The sequence below is a fragment of the Hyperoodon ampullatus genome, assembly GCF_949752795.1.
Source record: "Hyperoodon ampullatus genome assembly, chromosome: 7".
Classification (NCBI taxonomy): Eukaryota; Metazoa; Chordata; class Mammalia; order Artiodactyla; family Ziphiidae; genus Hyperoodon; species Hyperoodon ampullatus.
In genome coordinates this window covers 96,739,456-96,756,455 of record NC_136920.1, presented here as the reverse complement: position 1 = coordinate 96,756,455, position 17,000 = coordinate 96,739,456, and the positions used below count along the sequence as shown (strand labels likewise).

The 17,000-nt window shown below is 41.6% G+C and overlaps 1 protein-coding gene across 4 annotated transcripts in view; it reads left to right on the top strand.

Moving 5' to 3' along the window:
• The window catches only part of RNF214 (ring finger protein 214), a 55,804-nt gene extending 43,064 nt beyond the window's left edge, over positions 1 to 12,740 (top strand). The window contains exons 6-14 of one of the 4 annotated variants that reach the window (XM_079709180.1): positions 8,413 to 8,509; positions 8,738 to 8,826; positions 9,650 to 9,740; positions 9,943 to 10,041; positions 10,240 to 10,616; positions 10,751 to 10,883; positions 11,098 to 11,202; positions 11,478 to 11,573; positions 12,495 to 12,740. In XM_079709180.1, coding sequence (XP_079565306.1) covers positions 8,413 to 8,509; positions 8,738 to 8,826; positions 9,650 to 9,740; positions 9,943 to 10,041; positions 10,240 to 10,616; positions 10,751 to 10,883; positions 11,098 to 11,202; positions 11,478 to 11,573; positions 12,495 to 12,560 — 1,153 coding nt within the window. In that variant the 3' untranslated portion in view covers positions 12,561 to 12,740. The remainder of the gene's footprint in view (positions 1 to 8,412; positions 8,510 to 8,737; positions 8,827 to 9,649; positions 9,741 to 9,942; positions 10,042 to 10,239; positions 10,617 to 10,750; positions 10,884 to 11,097; positions 11,203 to 11,477; positions 11,574 to 12,494) is intronic. The other 3 variants (XM_079709179.1, XM_079709178.1, XM_079709181.1) reach the window with 3 other exon arrangements.
• The last annotated feature ends 4,260 nt before the right edge of the window (positions 12,741 to 17,000 follow it).

The window sequence follows — 17,000 nt, the reverse complement described above, 5'->3', positions numbered from 1 at the left end:
TCATCAAGGGCATCCTGAAGTAAAAGTGCCCCCCACTCTCAACTGCAAGTGTGTGGCAGTAAAGAATACAATGACTAGTATAATTTTGATTCCACTGCCTTCATTAGTGTATGGTGCCAATATTTGTATCCACTATAATTTTCATACAAGTAGGAGCAGTGTAAGTATCAACACAGTTGTTCTCAGATAAACCATGAGATTCAAAAGAGTTACTCATCTTGGATTAGGTCAGCATCACTTGTGTTTGTTGCCAGGAATTCATACATGACATCATCTTCAGTGATTAGTTGGTGCCAATGCTTGATGAATGTAAACAAAATAGCAAGACTAGTCTTGTCTGTGGATTTGTCTATTTGTAAAGTAAAATTACAATTCTGCAGATGAGTTATTAACCAAGTCTTCAGATTTGCAGCAAAATCTTTAATTTGGTGAATTAATATATCATTAAAAAAGGGGCACTGCCATGATTTATTTTACTGACTTCATTCAGCAGGCATATAGCAATGTCACCTGTACCAAGTCGTGCTTCTCCAGTTAAGGAAGTACAGTAACTTACCCGAAGATGCTTCAGTGGCTTTTTCATTTCTAGCTTGAAAGGTGTTAACAATTTTTAAGAATTGTAAAGAATTCATCACATCTGCATTTAAAATATTCAACTACTTTTTCTTTAAATTGTGAATGATCTCAAAATGTCACTATAACTTAACTGGCATAATATAATTAGAAAATGTTGTGTTGCCTAAGATACAGTAAGATAAATTATTAACATTTATAAAGTCAAGAGAAAGATGACTCTTGTCACACTTTGGTTTCTTATTTACAGTTTTGCCTAGTTTTTTTGGAGTAGATTCTTCCTTTCCATGAGTCAGATAACTCTAGGCCAGTTGCATCTTTTTTAGTATCTTTAAATGTATGTATTGCAGCTGTGGGTTGAGAAAGTAAGTCTTCTAGTCTCCCTGTTTGGAGTTAATGATTCATTCTTAAATATAAATGAAAAATTACAAATAAATTTTCTTTTATTTTAGAAAAAATTAAATTCTAAAATAATACATTTTAGATATAATTTAAAAATTGAGAAGAGTTTTCCAAAAATTTTTGAAGTGTTATTGTAAAACAAAATAACAAAAAGTACTTGTTTCTACCTGATGCGTGAAGTTTGAAATTTTACAGTAATGATTTATTGGATAGTAATGAGATTATAGTAAGTATAGCTAAAGATAGCTGTAAGAGCACAAACAGAAGTACTGAGAAGGAAAATACCTTAAATTATACCCTAAACCTACTACCTTAAAAAATGCTAGAAAACGTTAGAATACAGAAGCATGTATTCCACTAGCCATCAGAGTGATGATCTCATTACAGTTTGTGTAGTCTCAGGGAAACTCCACTGTAGACTCATGAAAGAATGAGAGTGAAAAAGGCAAATGAATTTAGTGTTATTATGAAACTAATTTTGCTTCATAGACCAGGCCCTCAAAGGGTTTTGGGGACCATGGACTGTGTTTTGCAAACTGCTGTTCTAGATTATTTCTTCCATACCTAGGGCTTCTACTACTATCTCTGTGCTAGTGACACTCTCATCTGTATCCCAGCCCAGACTACTTATATATCCCTCGCCTGCTGAACTACCTGGACTATTTCCTCTGCTTGGTGTTCTTTTTCTCTTTGGCGTTTGCATATACTGTTTGATCTGCCCAGAATTTCCTTTTCCTTTTGTTCACTTGGAAAGTTACTGAATTGTGAGCTGCTTGGGGGCAGGAACTAGGCATCTTTATATCCCCAGCTTTTAGCAGAAATGTGTAGCACATTGTAGGCTGCTTAATAGATGTTGAGTTAAATTGAATCAAGGAAGAACTCTAGCCTCATAAACAAAAACTTTGCAGTGCATCTCAGGGTAAATTTTTTTCTCTTTTTGCCTGATCTCATTCATTCTATTGGGTTGGCCAGAAAGTTCCTTTGGTTTTTAAATAAAAATAAAGGACACATTTTTCATTTTCACCAAGAACTTTATTGAACAGCATATTCACCGTTTTGGTCCACTACCTTCTGCCATTTTTCAGGCAACTTCATAATTCCATCTTCTCAAAACTTTTTATCTTTTTGAGGAAAGAACTGGTCCAGGTACCTTTTAGTCTTCCAGGGAATTGAAATTTTTCCATTAAGAGAATTTTGTAAAGACTGAAATAAATGGAAATCCGAAGGTGCAATGTCTGGTGAATATGGTAGATGAATCAGAACTTCCCAGCCAAGCTGTAACGGTTTTTGCCTGGTCATCAAAGAAACATGTGGTCTTGCGTTATCCTGATGGAAGATTATGTGTTCTCTCTGTTGACTAATTCTGGATGCTTTTCATCGAGTGCTGCTTTCAGTTGGTCTAATTGGGAGCAGTACTTGCTGGAATTAATCGTTTGGTTTTCCAGAAGGAGCTCAAAATAGAGGACCCTTCCAATCCCACTATATACACAACATCACCTTCTTTGGATGCAGACCGGTCTTTGGTGTGGTTGGTGGTGGTTCATTTCACTTGCCCCATGATCTCTTCCATTCCACGTTATTGTACAGTATCCACTTTTCATCACCTGTCACAGTTTGTTTTAAAAATGGAATGTTTTTGTTACGTTTAAGCAGAGAATCACATGTGGAAATATGCTCAAGAAGGTTTTTTTCTGCTTAACTTATGTGGAACCCAAATACCAAAGTGATTAACATAACCAATGATGTGGTGCAAAAATCATTTGGTGCGAATGATTTTCAGCGCTTGATTTGGATATTTTGAGTATGTCGGCTCTCTCCCGAGTGGTGTAACATTGATTGTTCTCAATTAGTGTCTTGATTTGATCGCTGTCTGCTTCACCTGGTCTACCCAACCGTGGAGCATCGTCCAGTGAGAAATCTCCAGCACGAAACTTTGCAAACCGCTTTTGACACGGTCGATCAGTCACAGCACCTTCTCCATACACTGCACAAATCGTTTTTTGGGTTTCAGTTGTGTTTTTACCTTTCTTGAAATAATAAAGCATAATATGCCGAAAATGTTGCTTTTTTTCTTCCATCTTCAATATTAAAATGGCTACACAAAAATTCACCAATTTTGATAAGTTTTTTTTTTAGACGCACGCTGATATGACAGCTGTCACAATACAGCCTAACAAAATTATTTCGAATGAAGTTAAAGACAACTAAGCGCTACTGGACCCATCTTATGGAAAAAAACAAATAAACTTTTTGGCCCACCCAATATATTGGTTTGTATTAGCTTCAGTTCAGAGAAAAGAATTTTATAACCTACCTCAAGTTCAGGACGGCCAACTCCTATCTATATTAACGCATCCACCAGTATTTGTTTTGTTTCCTTTTGCCTTGTTTAGAGTATAATATATTCTGAAAGGAAGGTATTTCGGCTGAGGACTCAACATCTTAATTTTTAGTTCTGTCTCTGACTGTTGAGAATATTTCACAAGACACTTATCATCTGCTTCTCTGCATTAAAATCACCTGATTGCTACCACCACTTCTGGTGGAAAAAAATGTATTCACATATTTTAGTTTCTCTAACATCCAAATGATAACTAACATTTATTAAGTTCTTACTATATGCCAGAGACTGTCCTATATGTTCTACATGTATTAACTCATTTAATCTGCATAATGGCTCCGTATGAGAGGTAGATTATTTTATTATCCCCATTTTTCTTTAGGAAAATGAGGCAAAGGTTAAGTAACTTGCCAATGGTTGCACAGATAGTAGATAGTAATAGGGTCTGGGTTTGAACTGTGAGCTTAGTTTGGCTCCAGAAGCTGGGCTTTTAACTGCTGTGAGAAGCTTCCTCTCAAATCTATTACTTTTATCATTAACCTGTGTTAGTACACATGCACAGATAGATGCTCATCATAATATTTATAATTGTGAAATTGAAAATAAGAGAATACCTAAATCAGTAATGGGATATATGTACAATGGATAGTTATTTAAAAACCACAGTTTTGAAGAATACTTAATGATATGGAAAAATACATTAGGATGAAAAAGTAAGATAAAAACCACAGTTTTTGTTTGAAAAGCATATATAATGGATTTATATGTTACATATGCATATATAAATATACAAATATTTATTTTAAAAGACTGAAAAGAAGTATAATAATGATTTTTTGTGGGTAGAGCAATTGTAATTGTAGAGCAATTTGTTGGATGCTTCCCATGGGCTAGGCACCATATTAAATTCTTCACGTGTGTTTTCTCAGTGAACTCTCCCATCAGTCGCATGACGTAGGTCCTACTCGTTTCTCAGATGAAGAAACTGAGGCCTAGAAAGATTAAGTAACTTGTCAAGGGTCATAAAACCAGTAAGTAGAAGAGTTGGGACCTCTGTATTAGGCTCTTTCTGGTTTTTTTTTTTTTAATTGAAGTATTGTTGGCTTACAATGTTGTGTTAGTTTCTGGTGTACAGCAAAGTGATTCAGTTTTACGTGTGTGTGTGTGTGTGTGTGTGTGTGTGTGTGTGTGTATTCTTTTTCAGATTCTTTTCCATTATATATTATTACAAGATATTGAGTATAGTTCCCTGTGCTAGACAGTAAATCCTTGTTGCTTATCTGTTTTATGTATAGTAGTTTGTGCCTGTTAATCCCAAGCTCCTAATTTATCCCTCCCTCCCCCTTTCCCCTTTGGTAACCATAAGTTTATTTTCTATGTCTGTGAGTTTGTTTCTGTTTTGTAAATAAGTTCATTTGTATCATTTTTTTTAGCTTCCACATATAAGTGATGTCATATGATATTTGCCTTTCTCTGTCTGACTTACTGCACTTAGTGTGATAATCTCTAGGTCCATCCATGTTGCTGCAAATGGCATTATTTCATTCTTTTTTATGACTGAGTAATATTCCATTGTGTGTGTGTGTGTGTGTGTGTGTGTGTGTGTGTGTGTGTATACACCACATCTTCTTTATCCATTCATCTGTCAGTGGACACTTAGGTTGCTTCCATGTCTTGGCTATTGTAAATAGTGCTGCTGTGAACATTGGGGTGCATTTTTTTTTGTTTTTTTTAATTTATTTATTTATTTTTGGCTGCATTGGGTCTTCGTTGCCATGAGCGGGCTTTCTCTAGTTGCAGAGAGCGGGGGCTACTCTTTGTTGCAGTGCGTGGGCTTCTCATTGCGGTGGCTTCTCTTGTTGCAGAGCACAGGCTCTAGGCGCGCAGGCTTCAGTAGTTGTGGCACGTGGGCTCAGTAGTTGTGGCTCACAGGCTCAGTAGTTGTGGCGCACAGGCCTAGTTGCTCTGCAGCATGTGGGATATTCCCGGACCAGGGCTTGAATCTGTGTCCCCTGCATTGGCAGGCGGACTCTTAACCACTGTGCCACCAGGGAAGCCCCTGCATGTATTTTTTTTGAATTAGTAGACTCTTTCTGTTTTGTATTTTCTAAACTTTTTTTTTTTTTTTTTTTTTTTGAAGGTTTTTTTTTTTTTTATTAGTTTCTGCTTTATAACAAAGTGAATCAGTCATACATATACATCTGTTCCCACATCCCCTCCCTCATGCATCTCCCTCCCTCCCACCCTCCCCATCCCACCCCTCCAGGCGGTCACAAAGCACCGAGCTGATCTCCCTGTGCTCTGCGGCTGCTTCCCACTATCTATCTACCTTACGTTTGGTAGTGTATATATGTCCATGCCTCTCTTTCCCTTTGTCACAGCTTACCCTTCCCCTTCCCCATATCCTCAAGTCCATTCTCAAATAGGTCTGTGTCTTTATTCCCGTTTTACCCCTAGGTTCTTCATGACATTTTTTTTTTAAATTCCATATATATGTGTTAGCATACGGTATTTGTCTTTCTCTTTCTGACTTACTTCACTCTGTATGACAGACTCTAGGTCTATCCACCTCATTACAAATAGCTCAGTTTCGTTTCTTTTTATGGCTGAGTAATATTCCATTGTATATATGTGCCACATCTTCTTTATCCATTCATCCGATGATGGACACTTAGGTTGTTTCCAGCTCCGGGCTATTGTGAATAGAGCTGCAATGAACATTTTGGTACATGTCTCTTTTTGAATTATGGTTTTCTCAGGGTATATGCCTAGTAGTGGGATTGCTGGGTCATATGGTAGTTTAAACTTTTTATAATTTGTATTATTTACATGATGAAAAGCAAAATTAATTTTTTTAATTATGCAAACGTATTGGGACAAGTCAGACTTGTACAGTCTGGTAGGATTTATTCATTGGAACCATTGATTCTTTAAACTAGCTAAGCAAAATAACAGAAGCATGGGACTTGAAAGAAATTAGACCAAGCATTTAAAGAGTTAAAACATACTCAGAGGTTTCTATTATATCAAGGATTTTTTGGGCATCTACTATGGGCAACTGATTTTTTTTTTTTCTAGCATGGGTTGCAGCTAGTACCCCTTAGTGAAGTGAAATCTGTTACATATCTTACAGGCTAGTGAACGTATGGTAAGGCTGACCATTTTTATGACTGTTTAAGAATTCCTTAACCATTTTTGTTGTGGTTGCTAGTAGTTCCTTTTGTCTTGTTGGATCCCAAGGAGATAGATGTTGCCAGATGCCCAAAGGAAAAGATTTTTCTGTGTGTGAATTTGTGGGATGTCCCCCGTGGACATGGCAGTATTTTTCTAATATAATTGTAATCCCTAGTTGATAAATGAATTTAATGAAAGTTAGAGGTGTTCGATGAACACCGATAGTCTTAAAGACAGCATCATTCACAGAAAGCAGCAGCCATGTTTTCCTACAATCATCCCATCGTCACAGAGTGTCTAGTAGGCTAAATGGACCGTTGATTGACCCCACAACGTATATCACATATTCTTATGGTAAGAGGATTCTGACTCCTCATATATTTTTTCACTTGAGGAATATGTGCTGTATTAGGAAAATACATCTACTTATAAACCTTTGTCTAAAGAACTGTTAGAGGAAGAAAAAAAGAAAGAACTATTAGAGAATTCTTCCTCTGGCAGGAAGTTTATTTGGAGAGGACAACACATGGAGATTAAGGAAGAATATGCCCTCCTAGTTGTATCTATTACATGAGTTGACCTTGTCAGTAGAGGGCCAGATGGATGCTAGTGAATCAATAAATGAATGTGTGTGTAAGAGACACACAGACATATACACCTGTACTTTATGAAATAGCTAGCCAGGGATGTGAAGAGAATTGGGCAATGAAAAAAGGGACCTGAAACCCTTATGTTAAGTGGATTGTTTCCTTTCATATTATATTTAAGGTTACTAAAAAAACCAGAAGATGAATAAAATTATTTCTCTCACTATAGAAAAGTGGGAACATTTTTCTTAAGACAGAATCCTTCCCAATCTTTTCTTCTTATTTTTACTTTTTAATAATTCAGTGAGGGCTTCCCTGGTGGCACAGTAGTTGAGAGTTCGTCTGCCGGTGCAGGGGACATGGGTTCGTGCCCTGGTCTGGGAAGATCCCACATGCCGCGGAGCAGTTGGGCCCATGAGCCATGGCCGCCGAGCCTGCGCATCCGGAGCCTGTGCTCCGCAACGGGAGAGGCCACAACAGTGAGAGGCCCGCGTACCACAAAAAAAAAAAAAAAAATTCAGTGAAAATAATGTACACATTTCCATACTATTCTGTCCACTGATCTGGGTAATCCTGTTGCTTTTAGCTATGTAACTCATTACATTACAGTCAAGTGTAATACAGGGAAATTCTTCTGCTGGTTCTGATCCTTTGTTGGCATCTTCGGTCCTGAGTAGGATGATCAACCGTGCCACATCATGGGAAATCCCTCATTCCTGGGCAGACTGGGACAGTTGGTCACCCTAATCCTAAGGGTGTATATTACACTCTAAGGATGGGGCTGGGGAGCTGGTGTAAGAATGTAGGAAACTGATGGAAAGGAAAAATCCTGAGGTATGAAGACAACATTTTTTCCTTTTGAAGAGTGTTTACTGTAGCTAAGGAAATGTGAAGATCAGTAAGCCAGTATCTGTGTGGTTAGTGGTGAATTAGTGATTGCTGCCTTAGCGATAAGTATTTCGGGTTTAGTCCTGCATTCTTCAATACCCGTACCAAAAGACAAGGAGTCAGAGGAATGCCATTTTGATTTGAGCACTCCTGGATCATAGAAGAACATTCTGCCTTCAGTGGGTTTTGGTTCTAAGTACACACTGTGTTCTGGGTAACTTTATTTTAGCAAATAGAGATGTGAACATTTTTACTTTCAAATATAGGGCGTTTATGCAATTTCAGACCACTTTAAACCTAATTTGTATATACCTGTAGTTAATACTTAGAGTAACACTTCCTCTAACATACTAGGTAGACCAGTTTCAGGTTTTACTTTTGCCTTGGTGTTCCTCAGCAGGTTTGTCTGTCTCTCCTAAGTCTTGTTCTTGGTTTCTTACCTTACAGAGAAGTGTGGGAAATGGAACTGGATAGACTCAAGAATCAAGATGGTGAAATAAATCGGAACATTATGGAAGAGACAGAACGGGCCTGGAAGGCAGAGGTGAGAAGAGCCGCTATGTTGAAGCTATGTTGAAGGTCTTGATTTTGGGCTTCCAGATGGTGTGTACTTTTGGCATAGTATCAATACTGTACACTAAGCTATTTAAGTATTATACCGTAGAGCCACTAAGCATTGTTTTAACTATCTAACGGTAGCTTTGTGTATGTAAAATTAATAAAGTGTGTGTGTGTGTGTGTTTGTGTGTATGTGTGTGTATGGTTTCCTTAGATCTTATCACTAGAGAGTCGGAAGGAGTTGTTGGTATTGAAACTAGAAGAAGCAGAAAAAGAGGCAGAACTGCACCTTACTTACCTCAAGTAAGTACCTTCCATTTCTAGGGTTTTAATGGCCCTGCAGTTTTGTGTTTTGGAGGGATTTCTTTTTAGGTTTTGAAACCCTGGGCCAGCTAGTCTGGCACTTATTCTGTCTTCACGGGAAGTCATCTCTGTGTGATAGTAATTTGTTCAGTGATTTCTCTTCCCATACTCGAAACTTCCTCACTCTCTGACTCTTCCCTTTCTACAGTTCTATAGTTTTGTACTTTTTATTGTATTATTTCCAATTGGATAAACAGTATCTCTTATGCTGTCAAGCATAACAAATGTCTTTGGAGATTTGTTTCTTTTTTTTTTTTTTTTTTTTTTTTTTTTTGCGGTACGCGGGCCTCTCACTGTTGTGGCCTCTCCCGTTGTGGAGCACAGGCTCTGGATGTGCAGGCTCAGCGGCCATGGCTCACGGGCCCAGCTGCTCGGCGGCACGTGGGATCTTCCCGGACTGGGGCACGAACCTGTGTCCCCTGCATCGGCAGGCAGACACTAAACCACTGCGCCACCAGGGAAGCCCCGAGATTTGTTTCTTATACAGTCATTTCTCCTCTTTCTGCCGTGAAATTTGGAGGACCCCCGTGGCATTTTTAGCCAGACAAGAGCCCTCTCTCTGTGGTTGGTCCGCTTTCTCCAATACTTGTTTTGCAAGATGCTGGAGTAAAAGTGAGGCAAATGGCTTAGAACCTTGGCCTTCTCCTGCACATGCCCCGACCTCTTCTCTCCAGGCCCACTAGCCAGCTACTGTTCTGCTGTCTCAGAGAGTTAGGAATTGGATTTTCTTTAATTCTGTAAATTACTCTTGGTTTCTTGAAAGGTCAACTCCCCCAACACTAGAGACAGTTCGTTCCAAACAGGAGTGGGAGACAAGACTGAATGGAGTTCGGATAATGAAAAAGAATGTTCGGGTAAGTGTAGTGATGCGTGATCATTGAATCAGAGTTAATCTGTGCTTAAACACTTCTGGCGATAGGGAAGGACCTTTTGCATTGCCCTTAGGGCCTGTCCTACCACTCCTCTTGCTTCCTGATACAGGATGGTGCTCTCTTTTTGGGCAGGCTCATTCTGCTTAGCAGTAAAGGATAATTCTTGCTTTTCTCTCTTTTCTAGGACCAATTTAATAGTCATATCCAGCTCGTGAGGAATGGAGCCAAGCTGAGCAGCCTTCCTCAGATCCCTACTCCCACTTTGCCTCCACCCCCATCAGAGGTAAGAGCGCTGGCTTTGGGGAGTCTACCTTTGTGTGTTGGTGGCAGAGCCTAGAGTCTTTCACTTGTTCTTTTTATAAAGATATGGGGACCATCCTTATTTGTTACAAGAAAGAGTTGCTCACTGATTTCTGCTCCAGTTTCCTAAACTTTTGTTTTCTTTCTCTCCCACTTGTCTTCCACCTCTTCCCCTCTGCAGACAGACTTCATGCTTCAGGTGTTTCAACCCAGTCCCTCTCTGGCTCCTCGGATGCCCTTCTCCATTGGGCAGGTCACAATGCCCATGGTTATGCCCAGTGCAGATCCCCGTTCCTTGTCTTTCCCGATCCTGAACCCTGCCCTTTCCCAGCCCAACCAGCCTTCCCCACCCCTTCCTGGCTCCCATGGGAGAAATAGCCCTGGCTTGGGTTCCCTTGTCGGCCCCCATGGTCCACACGTGCCCCCTGCCGCCTCCATCCCACCTCCCCCAGGCTTGGGTGGTGTTAAGGCTTCTACTGAAACTCCCCGGCCCCAACCAGTAGACAAACTGGAGAAGATTCTGGAGAAGCTGCTGACTCGGTTTCCACAATGCAATAAGTAAGTATCTTTAAGGATTAATTTAAAAAGTGTTTTTCAGAGAAATGTTTATGGGTTAAAATAGGAGAGGTTTCACAGATATTCCTCATGAGTGTAGTATAGAATCTCTCCCCCTCAACATTTTTCTTTCTTAGGGCCCAGATGACCAACATTCTTCAGCAGATCAAGACAGCACGTACCACCATGGCAGGTCTGACCATGGAGGAGCTGATCCAGCTGGTAGCTGCGCGACTGGCAGAGCACGAGCGGGTGGCAGCAAGTACTCAGGTAAGAAAAGCTACTTGGCGGAGAACTCAGACCTGCTGAGATGTTGGGGAAGAGGTAGATTTTGGAAGTATTTGGGGTGGGAAGAAGCATTGCAGCCAGGGGTATCTGGCCTGCTTTCTTCCTTTGCTGAGCTGGGAAATGAATGACTTCTCTTTGTTAAATGCCCTGTTTCTCAGATGTTCCTCCCTCACTGTGACAACGTTTCTGCCCACAGCCCCTTGGTCGGATCCGGGCCCTGTTCCCTGCTCCATTGGCCCAAATCAGTACCCCAATGTTCTTGCCTTCTGCCCAAGTTTCATATCCTGGGAGGTCTTCACATGTAAGACTCTATTCTTTGAAAACTGGGATGTGGAGAAGCTGGGGGCGAGGAGGGAGTGGGTTTACAGGTGGAGCGCAGGAAGAAGCCATCGTCTCCTCAGCTGGGTTGTCAACAGCCCCAGCTGGGAAAACGCAGGTGCTGTGTATTGGAACTTTTCTTTCTTTTGGTGTAAAATCTTTCTGCTATGTGGAAAGCGTAGATGGGATCATGGGCATATAAGGCAAGGAGGCCCAGAGGCTCCTTACTCTTTTGACTATCCCTCCTCTGCTGTGCAGGCTCCAGCCACCTGTAAACTGTGTCTAATGTGCCAGAAACTTGTCCAGCCCAGTGAGCTGCACCCAATGGCATGCACCCATGTGCTGCACAAGGAGGTGGGTGCTGCATGCCTTCCTCTTTTTTCCACTCTTTCTTTTTGACAGCTGAGAGAATTTAATTTTCTTGAACATTTTACAGTGTTGATGCTCCTCATTAATATCTAAACATAAGGTTTTCAGTACATCGTGGCTTAACTATCAGCAGCATTCAGAAGACTGGCAGCTAGGCTCTCCCAGCTTCCTTCTCCCCCATTCCCTGTAGGGGACTGGACTGGATAAACAGTTCATACTAGAACACTGACAGTCACTGTCTTGGAAAATTGACAATAAGATATACATATCTAACCATTGTTTCAGATGCACCATTGCCAAGAGACTTTGCTTAGATGAGAGGAATGGAATAGGGAACCTGAATATGAGATTAGTAACTCCTTTAATAAAATAGTTGGAAGGCTGACCTATTAGAGATTAGCTTCACAAACTGACAAGTTATTCCTGTCTTTTATGATGGTACCAGACAGAGTTAAATCTCTTAGCACCAGGGATGATTTTTTTTTTTTTTTTACTATTTTGTTTTGTTCATTTTGTTTTTCTAAGAGGTAGAAACTGAATTTATATCTAAATTCTTGGTAAGGGAAAATCCTGAATAAGATTTGAGGGCGATGGGTATTAGGACATGGAAGCTCATCTCAGGCTAAATGGATGACAAGAAGGAACAAGCCTGTAGACAGTCAGCAGAAAGCAGCTTCACACTGTTATTAGCTGATTGTTAATGTTCCCTGTAAAACAAGATCAGGTTCACCTGCTCTGAAGACTCTTCTGGCGGTACAAGCCAGTGAAGCAGCCCTTGCAGTCCCCCAGTGAGCTTTTTTGACTCAGTAAACATCCCTTAGACCTGTTGAGCCTTAACAGCGCTCTCTCCCCTCCTTCCCTCCATCTTTCCAGATGAACCTGAGGTATGTCTTTCTTTCTTTCCAGTGTATCAAATTCTGGGCCCAGACCAACACAAATGACACTTGTCCCTTTTGTCCAACTCTTAAATGACGGACCTGACTGGGGAGGAAGAAGAGGAGAAACTGATGTGAACAGGAAGCGCGGGTTCAAGATTTCTAAAACTCTATATTTATACAGTGACATATACTCATGCCATGTACATTTTTATTATATAGGTAATGTGTGTATAGAAAGTCTGTATTCAGATGTTCGTAAATGAAAGTATGTATATTATGCAGAAATGGTCTGTCCCCCTCACCTTGCAATTTCTCTGGGGGAAGCAGATTGTAGGTAAGATGGTATTTAATTTGGCCTTGAAATTATGATATTCCTGCCTAGGGCTGTTTTCAGATACAATATAAAAACATCTAGGAAGCTGCTCTTGCTCTACGGCCACCCTGCTCTGACTTGGCTCAGCCTCTAGTCCATTTTCTTAAGGCTCACGTATGCCGATTTGAACCCTGGTGCTCACCTGCTGTCCAGCCAGATGCCTTGCTTATTGAAAGCCTCCGGAAGCCTCAGTGCTATTCTAGTCCCTCCACTCCAAATGGAGAAAATGAGACTGATTGAGGAAAAAATATATAACCCTGATAGTTGGATTTTTCGTTGAACATTTTACTGTGTCAACACTCATTATTTGTACATAGACATTAGGTTTCCAGAATAGTCTGTTTACATCAGCAAAATTCACAGTCCCAGAATAACAACATAACCAGGTCCCATTTCCCCCATGCCTCCACAGACTCCTCTCCACCCTACTTCCTGGATAGTCATCTCTTTAGAAACTAGCATAGCCCACAGGTCTTTCCTGGGCCAAGCCATCCCTTTCCACCACTGACTTGGCTTCTGATCAAGCTTTCACAGACCAACCTTGTGAAGTCCTCGCCGCTTCCCCTTCACTTCTGGTCTTCTAGTCTAGCTATCCCCCCTCCCCTTGAAGGTTAAGGCAGTTGGTTCGCAACCAAGTTGTTGGGTGACCTTGGGTGAGTTCCAGGCAGGCACTGGGGTGAGGAGATGTCTGTGCAAAATTCCTTTCAGGATGATCTTGGGATATGGGTTTGAATTTTTGAAGCAAGAAAGCTATGGGGGACTTGCTTCCTGTCCTGGGAAAAATGGAGACCAAAGTGCTATGAAGAAGGGAGGTTAGATTTCAAGTTTATAAGTCATTTGTTCTATGGATAGCTATCTGGAACTAGGTCATTTTTTCACCTCTGCTTATTGAGCGCTTTCAGTTTCTAGGTTTATACCTGGGAAAGCTGTGTTTCTATTAGAGCTTTGAATCCTTCCCTATCGCTTTATCTTTACTCCTAATGGAAATGGCTTCAGCTCCCTTCTCTCTTGGAATTAAACAAGTAAAAATTAAGCAGTAATAAAAAAAAAATTAGCTCCAGGAAAGGATATGATTATATTACCAACAGGTGAATTTTTCCCATTCTGGGACCTGGAAATGCTTACTCGCACTAGTAGTACATACGAGGGTAGCAAAGATTTCTCCTTTCAGAGCCAAATAATTCTCTCCTCTCTGTTTATGTTACTCTTCCTTGTCTTTCATCCTTGCCTATCAGCTCATGAACATACTCTTTCTCTTCTCTGGTCTTACTTGTCCCGGTTTATTGACTGGCAACAGTGTAAGGAAATGGATTTCCTGGGATCTCCTTGGCATCTTGTAGGGTGATGGAAATGGCCTGAGTACTCCCCACTGTAGCGGTCAGATGACCCACTTTCTTTGGTTAATGAAATATTAATGACTCTGGTTTGGTAGCCATCATGAACAGGGAATGTGGCAAAATGGAAGACCGGTTCCTTTGTTCTTTTCATTTGGTGGGGGGGATTCATTTTTTATCTTGTGATCTTAAGATTTTATCTCCCCTTAACTTTGCAGCAGGCTTTGGGCCACTTGCAGTATTTTTCAGTAGCCAATGAAAATATAGAAATTAGAAGTGGGTCTAAAAAATATCCTGTTTCTTTTCCACACATCTTTGACACCAAAGGGGTAAAGAGAAAAAAGGAGGGGATGGGGGGCTTAACTGCTTCCTAGTGAAAGCCCGTGGAAACCAGCTGCAGCAGGAAGACCGTGTGGTGGAGGGTGTGCGTCGGGGCCGGGACTCATCGTCGCTCTTTGCTCTTTCTCGTTCAGGATCAATCCGAAAGCAACAGTTAAGTCTTGGCCACCCTTGTTCTCCCTTTTCCCTCTGTCCACTGGCCTGCACTGGTACAAGCTGTGCAGACCCCCGGGGAAGGCCCCTGATGCAGGGAGCGGAGATGGGACAGTCATTTTTCTGGCATAGAATTTAAAAATAGAAATATAGAATACATATTTTTACAAGGAAGAAGCTGTTGTCTAGATTTTTTTTTTTTACACTTTAGAGTTCATGGTTTCAGGGTAGAAAGGAAGAAACTGTTAAAAGAAAAATAAGTACAAGTTTTCTCTTTCAAAGAAAAAAATAGGACAATGAGACTTACTAAGGAAGGGGTTGAGTTTTATACCCTGGAAAGAGCTGGGAAAAAGCCAGTTTTCCCCAACGTGGGTCGAAATTATAAAGTGGAATGTGACATTTTCATTTCACGGTAGCAATTCTGGACGTTTATTTACACAGTAAGTTCCAAGCTGGAAGTGGACAGTCTCTCCAGTCTTCCTGTCAGTCTCTGTGGTTACGGGGTGTTCCCCGTCAGCCAAAGCAGCACCAGGTGCAGTGGGAATGAAGAGGACTCAGATAAAAAACTGCGACGCAGTATTCTTGTTTTATTGGTTTATGGCTTGTGGGCAGCTGGCTGAGGCCAGGATCTCCAGGGGCCCTCTTTGTATTTCCCTCTCCCTCATCAGGTAATTCTACACTGTGCGGGTCGCATACCTGGCAGCAGTGTGTTGAGCAGAGAGGGATAGGATCCAGTGAAGTAGTAAGAAAATGCAGCTCTTCCCATTAACACTGGTATCATAGTCGACCGGCTGAGAACTGATCGGGAGGAAATGAGCTTGGTCCCCACTGTCTAGCCCAAGAACCAGCCTGGGTACCTAAGTACTGTTAGGAGCGGGGAATAAAGAGCAGGACAGGGGCAAAGGATGGCCTCCATCAAGGGGCTCTTGTGGTGAAGGGAATTAGGAAGCCCGGAGGCTGTCATCCTTTTTCCACGCAGCCTTGTTACTGAATGCAATGCTGGTGGAGCCAGAAAGCCCTGTGTTCCTGACATTCTTGGTATAATACTAGTGCCACTGTGGGATGCCTTAGCCAAATAAATGAGGGAGACCTTAGAGACAGGGAGAAGGCAATGAAACTGCTCTGTATTATGTCAAGATCTTACTACCACTTACAGCTGAACAGGAAGAAATCCAGGCAGGGGGTACAGGGCATCAACTCTATACCTGCTGAATGAATCTTCAGAAGTCTGCTTTCAAGGATTAGATAGGAGAGGTTTCCTATCTATTCTTAGCACCTCAGCTACAAAGCTCTGGAGGAATAGGACTGGGGGAGGGGGTGAATAGGTAGCCAGGAAGACAAAGTGCAGCCTTGTTATATTTGCTCTATTCCGGCTGCTTTCCCATAGGGCACCTGGGGCTTCCAGGGTTCGGGATGTTTCAGTGCTACCAGTCACGTGTAGAGTAGAAGGTTCAGGTAGGGACAAGGAGTTAATAAGGTAGGAATTCATTTGTTAGATGGAACCTTTGAGCGGGCACTTTTCCTTTAAGAGAGTTAAAAAGAGCTTTTTGGCTAGAGAAGCCCTCCTTCCCATCGTACTTTTGGTCAGGCTGCGACCACAGAAAAGAAGACGTTGGGAAGCAGCACCCGTCTTAGAAGGTGGGATTCTATCTTGGAGATGCCGTGTAAAACTGGGACGGGCGGGCGGTCATGTTCTGGCCTTGCCTCGCTTTGATCCCAGCTTCCCTGTCTTTGCACTCCCTCTCCTTCTCCTCGTCCAGCCACCCCCATTTGTACAAATTATTTGTACAAATTATTTTTAAATTATTTTTTAATTCAAGAGGCAGTCTTTGCACCAATGTTATAGGCTTGTCTATACAGTCCCTATCTCTAAAGCAAACAGCAAACGGTGCGTCCGTTCCCGCTGACTGTGGCCAGCAGGGAAACAAGATTGGCCCTTTCTCTGCTAGGGTACTGCAGAGACATACGCTGGGGTCACCTTACTTCTGGAACTAAGAAAAGAAGAATACTTTGGGTTGGAGAATCTAAAGGGATGGTGGACAAAGGTTCAGGGCTGAAGTTTCAAGCAGCAGAATTTCCCAACTCAAGTTTGAGGTGACCAAGAGTATTCCCGCCATCAGAGCACTTCTTTCTTCCCTCTCCTGGTTCCTACAGGTGCAGTCCCTGCAACCCACCTTGCCAGCTTTTCCTTTTCTGTCAAGGCAGAGGCATTTCTGGGTGGGTGAGGGTCTTGAGGTGCTCTGGCCCCAGGTGCCATCTGTGTCTCCTCCTTGTGACCAGAGCGAACCACCAGATGTGGTCCAGGGGGATCTCTCTCTTCTGCCCGTGGGCCTCC